The following is a 16,403-nucleotide window of genomic DNA, read 5'->3' on the forward strand; positions in this document are numbered from 1 at the left end:
CATGGAAACCTGAGCTCCATTCAGATGCTCCATTCTCCCTGAGGACTGTGACAGGAGAGGCTCCACATGCGTGGGAAAGGAGCGGAGACGTCATGGGGGACGGTGAACGGCAAGGCCGGGAGGGGACGGAAAGGTCAGACTCTAGGTTCCGTCTACGCGCTAGGAACGTGACTCATCATCACTGTGTGGGAGATTTTGGAAAATTCATTAACCTCACAGTGATAGCTCCCTCCTCATTAGACTGGAGGAGAGACCTTGTCTGTAGCAGATGATAATATTGGTTTACTATGGTATCAAGATGGGGTTTGGGAGAAACACGAAGAGTCGGCATCCATTAAGGACTCCAAAGAAGTCATTCTGTTGAATTAGCTGCATGTGTAGGATGACATTCACGCTGTGGGCACCAGGGGGCACTGTGGGACCTGCTTTGAGGACCCTAATGCGTCCAATACTTCTGGGTTGTGTTCAGTGCAAAGGGCATGATTGATGCCCTTTGAAGACACTTGAGTTGCACAGAATGAACTCTCCACTCTGAAGCCCGCATCTGCCCTCCTTCTGACCTCAGGAAGTTATCAGCATGAGGCCCTGAGGCTCAGAGCTCAGACAAGAGTGGAGACAGACACACTGGGGAAGGGAAGAGAAGAGATTTGCATTCAGTCTACTCCCTCTAGAGCTGCAAGCAGAGAGGATAACACTAGAGTTTGGAGCGGCCAGTCCCAGCAGGGCGGCCGCAGTGCAGAGAGCCTGGAAACCCCTCCCCACCACGGACTGGGTTCCCTTCTACCTCCTGCCCTGGTTTTCGCCAGAGGTCAGAGTGTCCTAGGGTACTCAGGGGTTCCCTTGCCTTATACTCCCCTCTAAGCACAGTCCTGAGGGACATTTGTTTCGACTCTGGTGCATCCAGCCTCATTTCTGTATCTGTTTCCAGGCTTCTGTGCTATGGTTGTTATGAGCCAGCCCCCATCTGCATCAGCCTCCCAGGAAGTGGATTTGCATGAAGACTCCATCTTACAGAGTATAAGGGCAGCCTGGGTGCCACATCCCAGCTAAGGGCACATAGGCAGAGGCTGGGGTGTCTCCACTATGGCCTGGACCCTTCTGCTCCCGCTGCTCACTCTCTGCACAGGTGCTTCTGCCTAAACTCAGCATCCAGGGAAACCAGGGAGCAGCCTGGCCCTGATGTTCAGCTCAGCACGGGGAATGCTGCAGGGTGTGCGCCCTCTGGGAATGAGACCCTCACCCTCACACTCACCTCTCCTCTCTTCTCTTACAGGTTCTGTGGCCTCTTCTAATGTGTCTCAGCCACCAACAGTGTCTGTAGCCATTGGACAGACAGCCAGGATCACCTGCCAGGGAGAGACTGTAAAAAAATATTATCCTGGCTGGTTCCAGCAGAAGCCTGGTCAGGCCCCCGTGCTGGTCATCTATGGTAATAATAAGCGGCCCTCAGGAATCCCTGACCGGTTCTCTGGCTCTCACTCAGGTGACACGAGCACTCTAACCATCAGCGGGGCCCAGGCCGAGGACGAGGCTGACTATTACTGTTCTGTGTGGGACGGTAGTGATAAAGCTCACAGTGACACAGGCAGATGGGGAAGTGAGACAAAACTGTCTGCCCATCTGTGTCACACACTCCTGCAAACCCAGATGGATTGTTGACAATGCTATAAGCAGGTCTAGCCCAGGTCCTCAGATCTCAGATTCCAGGATTCTGTCAATAGAGAAACTTACCTATGCTGTACAGCTGATATACTGGGGTAGATAGATACATAGTTTGAGATTTTAAGGAGTTGGCTCATGCAACTCTCAGATTGGCATATCCGAAATCCGTAGGACAAGCAGGAGGCTGCATATTCAGGTAAAAATGTTTTGTTTTGTTTTGTTTTGTTTAGTTTTTGTACTGCATCCAAATTATATAGGAATAATTGAACATGTTAAGTGAGGACACAAAGAAAGTAAAGGTATTTCGATCAAACTCTTGGATATAAAAAGAACAGTACCTCAATTAAAAATAACTTTTGTCATAATTACTTACATTCGTCTCTGAAGGTGACATTGTGCACAGGGCCAGACAAAGTGTTGACTTTCAACACGTACCGTATAGTGATATTCACACGGGACACTACAGAATGTGCAGTGGGTCAGGAAGAATTCTGGGGACCGTGTCCATGGCTCCCCACGGTGACCCCAGAGGGAGGGACTTAGGTTACAGGAGAGACAGGGCTGCCTGGGGAACGAGACGGGCTCCTGAAGAAATAATCAGATTCTTTAATAAATAAAAAATCATTTTAAGTATATGTCATTTTTTTTGAGTGAGTAGAGGTAAGATTGAACATATTAGGAACAGTAAATAAGACATTCTAAAAGTATATAATCATTTTCATGAAGATGATATACATGGTCTGAGATTTAAAAAAACACTGAATGAGAATGATGTCATAGAAGATGCTTCAAAAGAAATTAGTGAAATTGATGACATGGCGAATGAAACTATTCAAAATGAAACACAGAAAGAAAAAAAACTGAAAAACTGATGAAGCTTCAAATAATGTAGAGGAACTTCACACAGCCTAAATACTGTGTAATTTGGGTCCCTGAGGAAGACAAGAAGAGGAAGGAGTTGATAAATAGACAAAGGATTGGAAGAAATGATAGGCATTAATTTTCCAATTTTGTTGAGACCATAAACAAATATATCCAGGAAACTCAACGAACCTCAGCCTCCGAAAACATGGAAGCGGCTCCAACACACACCTTGTGGAATTGCTACAAATCAATGATGAAGAGACGCTGTTAAAAGAAGCCAGAGAAAAAAGACACTTTGTGTACAGAGGGACAACGGTCATGATGACATCAGATTTCTCATTAAAGTTGTGCGAGCAAGTAGATTGTGCAGCAACATCTTTAAAATACTAAAAGAAAACCTCTGTCAACTTTGAATTCTTTACCCAGTGAAAATATCATTCAAAAAAAAGAAAGCAATATCCTACATTATCAAAGTGCTAAATCTTCTAGAATTGATCATAGGCAGTTCTGAACAGCAGAAACGGTAAAGGACACCCGTTACTGTGTTCACATTTCTGTTTAATGATACAGAAATGTGAATCTGTACAAAGAAATACAAAGCATTAGATATGGTAACTGCATGGGTAAATATAGAAATATTTTTATTTGTTAATGTCTATAAAATGTAGTCAACTGTCCAAAAGGAAAAAAAGAACAATACGTTACTATATTTGTAAAAGTATACAGATGAGAGAGAAAGCGGGGAGAAAGAGAGAGAGAGACAGAGACAGAGACAGAGTGACAGAGGCAGAGAGACAGAGAGACAGAGAGACAGAGAGTCAGAGAGACAGAGAGAGAGAGGTCATTTAAGCAATAGCTCATGGAGTTGTGGGGCTGTTGAATCTGAAATGCATGGACCAAAGCCTGGTGAGATGTTTCTCCACATTTTTATATTTTTTCAGGAGACATACAGTTTATCTTGCACCCTGCATTCTTCTAATAAAAGCAAAGGGTAAAGAAAGGGCATTTCAACACTGGTACGTGGTTACAGAAATTTCGTCTGCCTCTTCCCAAACCCCTCATTGCACCATTCTGTGCTGGGCTGGGCAGTGCAAGGCGGGGTCACAGTGGCACAGAGAGAGGGCTGGATTCTCTAGACCACGCCCTCTCAGGTGACAGATGGTTTGGTGTGACCCACAAGAGGGAAGGAAGCTCCTGGTCTGAGCACTTCTCCACCAGCAGGAGGCAGCAGAGTTGCAGCCAGGAGCAGCCAAGGTGGATCCTCGGAGGGAGTCTAGCCTGCAAATTAGCTCTGTCCAAGGTTCAGCCCACAGAAGGAAATCGAGACAGTCCGTCTTATCCCCTCGGGCTGAACTGACCACTTCTGAAGTTCAGATTCACACAGTGTCACCACAGGACTCTAATGGACACAGACACAGTGGATACCTCATCTGAACAATGCATCAGGGAAGCCTGGTCCCAGCTGTTGACCTGGGCATTCTTGAGGGTGATTGATGTCATAAAGGGTAGACAAACACTAAGTGTCAAATGAGACGAGGAATGGGCGTGAAGCTTCAAAAGCAAGTGGATGTTTAAGAAGAAAACCATCATACTTGAAACAAAGAACAAATATCCTAACAAATAGAACCATGTCTAAGGAAATGCCAAAAAATGGAACAAAAATGTGTATGGGGGTCACAGAGATGTCAAGTAGAAAGAGAAAGTGGGCAGGACCCACTGACCAGTGCCTGTTGATCAGGGGTTGTCACTTCTCTCTCAGTGGGCCAAGCTCTGCCCCATGGCCAGGCTCCTGGAAGGCTCACAGCCCTGCTGAGCCAGCCCAGGACAGACCACAGGCCAGAAGAGTTTGGGACAGTAGCCATGTTTTCGCACCCCAGGAAGGTGACTGTGATCAGAAAAGTTAGACTCTATGGCTGATTTTCTTAGAAGCAGCTTAGAAGCAACTGGAGAACTCTACTCCTTCCTCCTCAGTCACCTGCCCGGCCCCCTCTAGCAGGTGAGAATGATCTCTGCTAACTCCTCCCTTACAAAACCCAGATGAGTCTGCGCCTATGACACCACGAACAAGCCTGATCCCGTCTGATCTCGGAAGCTAAGCAGGGTCTAGCCTGGTTAGTACTTGGATGGGAGACCACCTAGGAAGAACAGGTGCTGTAGGCATAAATATGAAGAAACAAAAGAGAAGAAAGAAAAGAAAGCCAGATGACGAGTACATTTGCATAAACTCTAAACACTCACCACCCCAAAGGACTGAGAAAGGAATAAGAGGGGGTCGGCGGAGGCCAATGAGGTCTCAGGAGAAAGAGCTCTGAAGAGACCCTACCATGGCCTGGATCCCGTACCTGTTTCCCCTCCTCATTCTCTGCACAGATGGTGCCCCCGAGGCGCTGCCTACATCTCAGCCCCCATTGGACCCTGAGCTGGAGCTCTGTCAAACCTTGAGCTCCGCCCAGGCAGGACCCTTTTTGGACCTCTGGGACCAGGCCCTTCATCCTCAACCCTTTCTCTTTATTTCTTGCAGACTCCATGGTTTCCTATGAGCTGACCCAGCTGCCCTCAGTATCTGTGGCTCTGGGACAAATGGCCAGGATCCTCTGTTCTGCAGATATCACTGAGAATGTAATTTGTATGCACTGGTACCAGCAGAAGCCAGGCCAGGCCCCTGTGCTGGTCACATATTATTTTGGCAACCGGCCCTCAGGGATCCCTGACCCATTCTCTGGCTCTACCTCAGGGATCACTGCCACCCTGACCATCAGCGGGGCCCAGACCGAGTACAAGGCTGACTATTACTGTGAGGTGTGGATATTGCCAGTGATGAAACACACAGTGACACAGGCAGACGGGCCAGTGAGACACAGATTCCCTTCCCCGTCACTGTCACATTCTCCTCCAGGCCTCGGAGGGTGAGACATGACACGTCTGGCCCAGGTTCCCAGATCTGACATCCCCAGTTGGTCCTGTCCTCCGTGCCCTCCAGACTTGTTCTGCAGAGAGTTCTCTGGGAGATAGTACATAAAATTAATTCTGCACAAGGAGACCCTTTGTTTAAAGCGTTAGTGGAATGATTGAATATATTAAGTGCCGACTTCAACTACATTAAAAAACACCACATCTCACCTTCAGAGATGAAAGTTGTAACGTTGAAGTTTAAAAATGCACAGTTGAGATTTGCAAATGTTTAGACTCTGCAGAAGAAGAGTTTGGTGAACTTAATGACATCAAATTGGAAACTATTCCAAACAAAGTGAAGAAATAAAAAAGATGGAAAGCGTTGAGCAGTGATGCTCAGTGATTTGCAGGACAACTTCATGCAGCCTGAGCGTCATGTACTTGGAGTCTCAGAGCAGAGAAGACAAACGGGAGCGAATAGAAAAAATGCTTAAAGAAACAATGGCCCCAAATGTTTCAATACTGAAGAAAACCATGACTGAAATATCCTAGAATATCTACCGATTTCAAAAGCAGGAACCATGAGAAAACAATGCTGATACTCATAATTACATTTGCAAAAACCTGTGATCATGGGACAATATTATAAACAGCAGAGAGGAAATAAATGTCACATGCAGATGCATAAACCTCATGGAAAAAGCAGATTTCTCACTCAAGCGAAGGAAATAAGAAGACAGTGGAGCCACAACTCTAAAAAGAAAAGCTTTAAAAAATAATTTTTAAAGAAAAATCTCTCAACCTTGAATTTATGAGGTGAAACTATCCTTCAAACATGAAAGCAAAATAAAACTTTATAAATATGCAGAAACTTACAGAATTTATCACCAGTAGAACATCAAGAAAAATAGGAACGGGCACTTCAGACAGAAGGAAGATGATGCCAGATAGAAATGTCCATCTCCACAGTGACCGTAAAGCGTCACATACGGTCACTACACGGATAAATAGAGAATTGTCTGCCCTATGTTAATGTCCATAATTAACGTTATCGTGTGTAAATCAAAAATTAATAACAATGCGAAGTGGTTTTTAATGAATATCTAAATCGAATTTTTGACAGTGATAGCGTAACCGTTGGTGGTGGAAAAACATGAGGAGATATTCTCATCCTCTGTGTGAAGTGACATGACATCACGGCAAGGTGGAATTGGACAAGTTAGTGCTGGATAAGTTACCATTAAAATACCTTGAACGCCTAAATCATAGCTAATCAGGTTTGTTTGTTGGGTCCAGAGAAACAGAACCGATAGGAGATAGACATAGATATGGATATGGATGTGGATATGGATGTGGATATGGATATGGATGTGGGTATAGACATGTATATGCATATGAATACGGTTATGGATATAGATAGAGATACAGATATAGATACACATATAGACACAGATATGTATATGAATATAGATGTTTGTCCATGTAGAGAAACTTACCTATGTCGTCTAGCTAATATCCTGGGGTAAATAAATACATGGATTGAGATTTTAAGGAGTTGGCTCATGCAACTCTCTGATTGGCATGTCTGAAATCCATAAGACAAGCAGGAGGCTGCATATACAGGTAAAACGGTTTTTTTTTTTCTTTTTCTGCTGCATCGAAATTAAGTAGGAATAATTGAACATGTTAAGTGAGGACACAAAGAAAATAAAAGTATTTCGATCAAACTCCCAGATATAAAAAACAACAGTACCTCATTTAAAAACAACTTTTGTCATAGTTATTTACACTCGCCTATGAAGGTGACATTGTGCACAGGGCCCGACAAAGTGGTTGACTTTGGACATGTACAGTATGGTGATATTCACATGGGACACTACAGAATGTGCAGCAGGTCAGGAAGAACTCTGGGGACCGTGTGCATGGCTCCCCATGGAACCCCAGAGGGAGGGACTTAGGTTACAGGAGAGACCAGGCTGCCTGGGGGCCAAGATGGGCTCCTGAAGAAGGAATCAGACCCTTTAGGGAAGGAAGCTCATCATCGCATCATAATCAAACTCCTTAAACCAGCGTCGAATGGACAATCATAAAAGCAGTCAGAGAGAGGACACAGGTTCCATACAGAGAGGGAGCAGAGTAAGCAGAGTCGACCTAACCTACCAAACATCACATATAGAAGAGAGTAGAGCGATGTCTCCAGAATAATAAAAGCAAAAACAAAACAACACAACGAAAACAACAAAAACTCTGTCTACTTTTAAGTCTTCACCCAATGGACAGTATCTTTCAAAAGAGAAAGGAAAATAAAATTTTCTCACTGTCTTTCATTTTCAGACCAACAAGACGCTCCCAAAAGGGCACTGACTCCACTCTCCCCAAACACACTTCCTGTTCCTTGTTCATCTTCCCATCCTGACAGAGCTCCACTGACACCTCACCAGAGAGGCCTCCTTCAGCCTCTCACTGCACGGTACCTGCCTGTCATTTTTTGCCCGGTACCAACCAATTATCTGCACTTCATCAAGAGCCACACAATTATTCCCTTATCATGATTTGGTGTGATTGACTGACGTGTGCTAATTATTACCCTCATTATTCAGGAACTTTTTGAATGCAACAACAGACACATAACAATCAGAGGCACGAACAGACAGGAGCTTATTTTAATCCTGCAATAATAAGTGTGGAGTCAGTTCGTTGTTCTCCAGATCCTCAGCTATCCAGTGACGTCTCAGATCTTTCTCACTATCCGGTCCACCATCACTACTGTAAAGGCTTCGCTTTCATTCTTTTTGAAGACAGAGCTCAGGATGGCTGCTGCAGCTCCAGCTATCACATCCAGGTTCCAGAGGAAAGGCACTGCATAAATCTACTCTATTTATTTATGTCACGAGAGTGAATGTTTCTTGGAAAGAAGCTCAGCCGACTGACACATCTATGGACCAACACTGTGCCACAAGATGAATCCTGGCCAATAGGGATCTGAGATAAGCAATTGTCTGGCCATGAAACGAATATGGAAGACAAGACACAGAGAGAAGGTGAGGGGTCTGCTTGCTGTGTCAATAAAACAAGGGTGTTCTCTATGCTGCCCCAAGCACACAATGGTCCCGTTCAAGTGATTCCCAGGATGGAATGTGTGCCAGACAAAGTGGGTCTGAATCAATGTTTGTTGGGTGAGTGTTTTCCTGTCTCTGTCTTAGAGCAGTAGTCTTCACTGTCCTCTTTGGGCCCTACACCAGCAGAGGGCACCAGTGAGAGGCAGCCACTGAGTCCTGTGTTCCCTGTTTGAAGACTCGGATTCTCACCCATGAGCACCCAGCACCCTAGAGATACATGCAGTGATGCTTCAGGTAAGCCCTGCCCCCCCCAAATGAACCTGATCATATTTTCATGGGTGATCTGACCTTCCAGCGCTTGGCCTTGAGAAAAGCAGGGGTCACATAAAAGACAGTAATTTCTCCCCTAGGCCAGCAGTCCCTGGGTCAGGGAGTCAGAACCTGAATCGTAGGTTCTGATTTACAAACGACTGTACCAAGCATGGGTGCCACTGCATCAACACAGCCGGTTGTTAGCGGCCACCAGAGGGCAGCAGAGACCAGCTGGCAAAGACATCTGGAGGTGGGGTGGGCCTGGGCATAAGGAATTCGAACATGCAGGAGGGTTGTTAACCATCACCTCATACCTGGAAAAAAAATGTGTGTTTTCTACACTATCATCTTTTATGTAAACTTCTGACTCCATGTCTGTCAGATGTGTTGATGTAGACTCTGCCTGTTCCTCTAGCGTAGGTCCAGGTATTTCATTCCTCTCCAGCCCACTCCATTTGTGCTAAAATTCTGTTCCTCTTCAACTTTTCTCAGCAACAAGATCTGTCCCTGTGCACACTGCGTTAGGGTTGGGTGACAGAGGCTCAGCATCTATGACCTGCCCCAGGAGCTCTCACCAAGCACAGAAATTCACAGCACCTCAGTGGCTCCTAAACAGTCTGTGCACACTGGGCAAGGAGGGAATGAGCTCAGGTTCTGATGCTCACAGACTGTGATCTGGGTGGGACACTGCACTGACCTAAGGCTCCTATGGTCACCTCTATAGTCACCATGCTATAATGTGTTCAGAAAATGCTGACATTTCACCTCTAACTCTCAGGGACCAGATCATCCCGGGGCTGAGGCCATGAGACAGTCTGTGGTAGATGTGTCAGCCCCAGACTATGGCACCAGACAGTGGATCAGAATCCCTGGGCTAAGGGTGGGGTCTGCAGGAACCACACCTCCCCTTTCTGTGTCCCTTGAGGCGGAGCTCCTCACTGAAACCACAAGCTCCTCAGGCAGCACCCCTTACCCGACTTGATTTGCATACCCAGCAGCTCTCTCCAGCAAGGGGATAAGAGAAGCCTGGGAGGAAACCTGCCCAGTCTCAGGCCCAGAGAGCAGAACTGAGCTGCTTCTACCATGGCCTGGACCACACTCCTCCTTGGCCTCCTTGCTCACTGCACAGGTGCTGCATCCAGGCTCACACCCAACCTCTGCCTTACAGCTCAGGATAGGCCCAGCTCTGTCTTTGATCTCAGCAGGGAGCTGCCAGTGGGGACAGGATGCGAATGACTCTGCTACAGGATGAGGGCCTGGGCTGGGCTGAAATACCTCACTGTGCTAGCTGGCTCTCTGTGAGCCCTGAAGGGCTGCACCTGCCAGAGCATGAAGGGCTTTTCATTGCAGAAGCTCCATCCTCCAGTCAGGCCCTAGGGCTAAGCGGTTAGAGTAGATAGGGATGTTAGGGCATCCTGTGGGCTAATGAAACTCTGGAGCTCGGTCCAGGCCAGGCAGACTGTAGAGAAGAGAAGAGACTGGAGAAGAGACTCAGCTCTGGAAGCCCACCTCTCCTTTTCTCTCTTGCAGGCTCCGTGGCATCCTATGAGCTGACTCAGCCACCCTCACTGTCCGTGGCTCCAGGACAGACAGCAAGGATCACCTGTGAGGGAAACAATATTGGAAGTAAAAGCGCTTACTGGTACCAGCAGAAGCCAGGCCAGGCCCCGGTGCTGGTCATCTATAGCGATAGCTACCGGCCCTCTGGGATCCCTGACCGATTCTCAGGCTCCAACTCAGGGAACACAGCCACCCTGACCATCAGCGGGGCCCGGGCCGAGGACGAGGCTGATTATTACTGTTCTGTGTGGGATGGTAGTGAGAAAGCTCACAGTGACACAGGCAGATAGGGAAGTGAGACACAAACCCCCTTCCTGGTCTGTGTCACACTATCCTCTGGTCCCTCAAGAACTGCAGACAAAGCCGTGAACAGGTCTGGCCCAGGGCCCTCGATCTGAGATTCCTGGCTACCCATTCCCTCTCCGCCCTCAGCCATCTCTGCCAAAGGTGGATCAGGAGGAGATTCAGGGCTGGCGGGCCCAGGCTGTCATGGTGTTGTCAGGGCCTGAGTGTCAATTGGGGACAGAGGGCTTGGGTGGAAAGACACAGGAAGATATTCATCCAGTGGTCAATGACCTGGCCTTTCCGTATGGTCATCACTGGACCCTCCTTCACCCTACTGATCAGGATAAGACCCCACAATTGCCCAGCTCCGCTGAGCTCCCGAAGCCCCAGGCTCTCACGACGGCCTGAGACACTGAGTGGAGCAGAACACTGTGCTGTCCACACAGATCCCTCTTGTGAGCTCACTGCGCACGCGCCTTTGCTGGGGACCCTGGCGGCTGTCATCGGTGCCTTTGTTGAGAAGTGCTATAGGTTCAGAAAATGGTCCCCCAGGTTCATGCTCTTCCCAGAGAGGTCAGTGTAGTGACCCCCAGTTGCCATGGCCCTGCCTCAGTTAGGGTGACCAAAACATGCCACCTTGAGAGATCCCTGGACGAACCTGAGACCTCATGTGTAACCTCGTGGGGGTCACCTCCTCCTTCTGCCCGGTCTCACCTCCTCACCTCTTCCTGATTTCCTTCCCATGCAATGCACCATCTCAGCTTCTGCTTCCGGGGAGGTGAGCCTAAGAGGTCAGCTGTTGCCAAGATGGTCATCAGGACAGGGGAAGCCACTATACACCCACAGTGCTCTGCTTCTCACCTAAGTCCCCAGTGTCCACTTCAACTTCCCCAGAGAGATTTGATTGTTCTTTGTATTTTTACAGAATGAAAAAGAGACTGATACACTAAGTGCTCTGGGCTCTGAAAGACATTGGGAGAGACAGGTCCGTCCCGGAGGTGAGTCCAAGGGAATCGTGGCCATCACTTCCTCCTACGGAGTGACCCAGCAGACACGCAGCCATGGCGTGAGCTGCACAGCGGATGCCGCTTCCTTCTACCCTCCAAGTCCTACACAAGAATCTCTCTTTCCACCCACCCTAACCAGAAACACACACAGAAAATCATTCTGCAAAATAGAGTTCAGCTTGTCAATGTTGACACAGAATTAGCCACCAGATCCAACCATTGTTAACTGAAACCTATTCACCTTTACACAAAGCACACAGTCTCCAAAATTGCAGAATCGACATAGCCGTGCTTTACCTAATGTGAGAAAACTATCTTGTTTTAGTCCCTGAGAAGAGAAGAAAACATCCTGTTGATGGGTCTCTCCATAGGGGAGGGAGTGGTGTCTCTCCCACTTTCAACTCCTGATTTCTAGACCCATATGAATCCTCCCTATAAAAGAAGCAACAGGGTTGATTGCACGCCGACTCCGAGCACATACAGCCCCCTGGAGGACATTACTTTCGTCCTGTACGGGGTGCCCTCTACCTGGCGCTGTTACTGAGCCCTCAAAGGCCCTTCCATTCCTGATATTCCTGCTTCTGTTTTTTTTAGTCCTGTTTGGGCATCAAAAAGGCAAGATTGGGGGTATTGAGACAGGGTGGTGGTGTTAATTCACGCAAAGGATCTGAGTATATCCCATCCACCTGGGATGTTAAAGAATTGTGATTCTCTTACAGAATGTTCTTGTGGTCAGAGGCTTCCAGAGAACTGAATGCCTAAGTAAAATTTCAGCTGGTCTATAATCTGAACGTTTGTTTTCTCCAGAATACATATGTTGACATCTGAACCCCCAAAGGTGAAAGGATGAGTAGATGGGGCTTTTGGGAGGTGATTGGTCCTGAGCTGGAGCCTCATGAATGGGATTAGTGCTCATAGTAGATTCATCATCCCTTTCTGCTCCCAGCAGGGAGATGGGACACAGCCAGATGGCACCAGCTATGAACCAGGAGGCCGGTCCTCAGCAGAAGGCAACCGCGTTGACGACATGATCTTGGAATTCCAGCCTCCAGAACTCTGAGCAAGAAAAATCTGTTGTTTTTAAGCTGCCCGCTCTATGTCATTTCTGTTCCGGCAGCCTGAGCACATGGAGTGGCTGGTACTTGGGTGAGGAGGGGTGTCCCGGGAGATGTTTCGGTCAGAGAGAAAAACACATGGAGACTTAGACAGAAAACACCATGAAGTGTTTGAGGTGGTGAGGAAAGCTCAGATTCTGTGCAGCTGAGTGAGAACAGGAGTGGCCTGAACCATCTGTTTCTGTCTGGACTTCCTGTTGGAAATTCGCCCCTCCTCGCACGAGGCCCAGGGGGCTTCTGATAAAGTCTGTTCTTAAAATGTCTTTTCCACATCATGACAGGGTCTGGCACCTGAATCAAGCTCAGCTGACAAGGGCAGGACAGTTAAGCACCAAGGCACAGGTGGCCTAGGAAGGACTTGAGGACACGCACGAGAGGAAGTGAGAGTTTCCATGGCGACCTGCATTGGAGCTTCTGAAACCCAGTGAGCACCGAGTCCCCTGAGGTCTCCTAAGAAGCAGATGGCACTGCAGCAGGTGAGGGCGACCCTGGGAATCTGCATCAGATGGCTCCCCGGGGAGTCTGCCTGCTGGTCTTCTGAGGACCACACTGGGCATGGCTTCCCTCCTCCTCTCCTGCTACTCACAGCACACATGAGAGTCACCACAGGAAGGCACCTCTGTGAACCACAGGGGACCTGCTCTCCCTCCCACCCGGGCTCCACGGGGTCTTGGACTTGCACTTGCCTGTGTCCATACCCCTCATCCTGTCATCCTCGGGGGAACAGTATGTCTGGACTCTCCTCTCTGGGCAGTTCGGTCCCCTGGACAGATGGTCAGCATCTCTTGTGCTGGGGCAACAGTGATAATTGAGGGTTATAATCCTTTCTCTTTGCACCAACGTGTCTTGTGCACAGCCCCCCATGGCCGAGGAGGGTGTCAAGGATCACACCTCACAGCACCCAAACTCCACCTCTGGAGACTGCGCCTCTCTCTCCTCCAGCCCAGTGATGAAGTTGATTATTATTGCGGTTCCCAAACAGGGTTGGGGAGGGGCTTTTTCTCACTTTCTAAATGATGGGCAAGCGAGATCAGTGGCCTGGGCTGGCTATACTCACCTCTTGTGCCTAGGTCTGTTGTCAGCTCCCACGATGTGGGACACCTTCTACATTCAAGGGCAAAACATGAAACTACCTCCTCCCTCCCGCCTTGAGGCAGGTGAATCCCTGAGAGCATCAGCTCATTGAGGTCACTTGCAAACAACCTTTCTTCCTGTCTGTGGCCCATGTGCTCAGATATCACCTGACAGCTCAAGAGAGGCAAAGGAAGAGGATGTCAGGATGGCTCAGATTCCAGAAAGGAACAGAGTAAACATGGCAACTCGAGGTCCTGTCTGTAACTACTCTGTCCACCCTATTGAGGGATGAGGGCCTCTCTGTCCAGATATTCAGCTCTGACCTCTCTTTTTATTACCAAGGAGAGGAATGAAGGGACACTTGACAATGACCTCACTACCATGTTATCCAGGGAAGTGGATCTTGCAGACGGAGGCTCCTCAGCCTGCAGGGAGTCAGGCGTGGTCTGCAACCAGCAGCCCTGGAGCCTAAGGGCACCATGGTCCGACCATCAGAGATGCCTCCCACAGCCCCATCAATCCCTGCACCCACCCCATGGTTGGTTTCAGTTCCCAGACCCTCATCCCTTTCTGGAATACTAATTCTTATCCGGTCAGCACCAAGTTATCTTTCAAGGTTATGTTTAAAGTACCTTCCTCAGCAAAAGCCATCTGTGACATAAGGTTTGAGTGAGACGCTTTTGCTGGATAATCTCCTAGGACACCATGTTCCCCACTTGCAGGTCATGGCACATGTCTCTTTTATGGCATTTCTCACAGTTAGACTCAGTTCTGTGAGGGAAACTGTGTACAGGGACCAAAAAGTAGTGACTGAGTGTTTACAGTCCTGGCGACACTGCCATTAAAACTACAGAATAAGATGTGGTTCCATAGTGTGATGGTTAGCACGTCTGCTTTACACTCAGAAGGTCCTGGGTTCGCGCCCCAGGAAAGTCACAGTCCCTGGTCTACGGCCATGCCACTTTGAACAATCTTGATATCTGATCTCAGAAGCTAAGTAGGGTTGGGCCTGGTTAGTCCTGGGATGGGAGACCACCTAGGAAGACCAGGTGCTAATGCCATAAAAATAATAATAATAAAAATACTACAGAAGGTCTTTGTGGGACAGACTCTGGAGACCGTGAGCATTGCATCCCACATGAGCCTAGAAGGCGCAGGCAAGGGGGCCAGAGTGTCTTGTTTACAGGAGAAATTGTGCCGCCTGGGGACTGACACAGACTCCTGGGAGCAGAGTCCAAGTCTGCCGGAGAGGGAAGCTCACGACAGGAGCCTCCTCCCAGGGGGTGTGATCACAGGGACAGAACAGTGGCTGATGCCCTGAGCACCCCGATCTTATGGGGAACTGTGTAGGTGCTGGGGCTCTGATAACAGATATCACACACCGGGGGCTGACAATACAGAAATATTGACTCCTAGTTCTGAGAGTAAAAGTCAGAGATCAACCGTCATCAGGGCTGGTGAGATAGAGAATCTGCCCTCTGCCTGTCTCCTACCCTCTGGGGTCTTGCCGGCATCTCTGGTGTCCTTGGCTTGTAGATCCTGCCTCCATCCTCATGTCGTGTTCTCCCTTGTGTCTGTCTCCAAATTTCCCCTTTTTCTGAGCACACCAGTGAAATGTACCGGATTAGGGGCCCTCCTCTGCTCCCATATGACCTCAGCTTAAATGATCTAATTGCATCTTCAACAATCCTATTTCCAATAAGCTTCCATCCTGAGGTACTAGGGTTAGGACTTCATACATGAATTTGGGGGCACACAATTCTACGCACTCCAGTGTGTCTGCCTACCCTCTCTTTTGGGCGGTTGCAGTTTGGGGTGCACCACCAAATTCTCAAAGATCAGGTGGGGCTTAACTGACAGTCCAGAGCGACTCTGAACCTCCCCTGAATAGACCATTCATGTCTGGACATCCAGGCTCCGTCCCTGCTCTGTGAATCACCCCAGTGAGCAAATCTCTGACATATGACAAGGTGGCCTCTATAGCCTCCATTCAGGTCATAAATGAGGCAACGGCCTCACATCTTCAGTGAAGCAGTGAATGGCAACTGCCTTCCTGATGAAGTCCCCAGGACACCAAGCTGATGCGCTTCTCCTCCAACCCCAGGTCTCAGTCCTCCTGACCTGCTCAACTGCGAGGGTACATGATAAGTCTACGACCCCTTTAATTTTAACCTTGTGGCTTTCTGGACTGACTGGAGGGATCAGTGTGAAGTATTGCTATACTCTGGCCCATCAGTGAAACCAGCAAAACCAGTCTAAGGCCCAGTTGTCTTCACCTGCCCCTCGAGTCTTCATGCTGTCCTCTGGGGACGGGTCACAGGATATACACCGATGTCAATGTCTGCAGGGTAGGTCTGCAGTTTCCAAGAACTAGGTACTGCTACCTCAATCAGTAGTCACACTCAGGACACACTCTAATGAGATAAGTGGGATGAGATGACACAAATCACGATCTTTGCAAGCATGAAGTGGTTCTGCGGCAGCTCTGCTGGGACATGGTGATGTGTCTGTTGGAGCAGCAGGACCATGTCACTGGACTCAAAGGTTTAGTCACCATGTCATCAGTCTCCTGG

At 48.4% G+C, this 16,403-nt stretch overlaps 1 pseudogene and 2 gene segments (V, D, J or C); all 3 read left to right on the forward strand.

The window, feature by feature from the left end:
- The first annotated feature begins 1,083 nt into the window (after positions 1–1,083).
- LOC120606278 (immunoglobulin lambda variable 3-19-like) lies at positions 1,084–5,443 on the forward strand. The segment is given in 4 exon segments: positions 1,084–1,126; positions 1,274–1,597; positions 5,048–5,325; positions 5,423–5,443. Coding segments are annotated over 4 exon segments (666 nt in total).
- On the forward strand, positions 4,568–4,686 carry LOC120606279 (uncharacterized; annotated as a pseudogene).
- A 4,357-nt stretch (positions 5,444–9,800) lies between the features above and the next one.
- On the forward strand, positions 9,801–10,824 carry LOC120606277 (immunoglobulin lambda variable 3-21-like). The segment is given in 2 exon segments: positions 9,801–9,918; positions 10,320–10,824. Coding segments are annotated over 2 exon segments (366 nt in total).
- Positions 10,825–16,403: the final 5,579 nt, after the last annotated feature.

Source organism: Pteropus medius, unplaced genomic scaffold, assembly GCF_902729225.1.
Source record: "Pteropus medius unplaced genomic scaffold, Ma_sr-lr_union100, whole genome shotgun sequence".
In the NCBI taxonomy this organism is placed as follows: Eukaryota; Metazoa; Chordata; class Mammalia; order Chiroptera; family Pteropodidae; genus Pteropus; species Pteropus medius.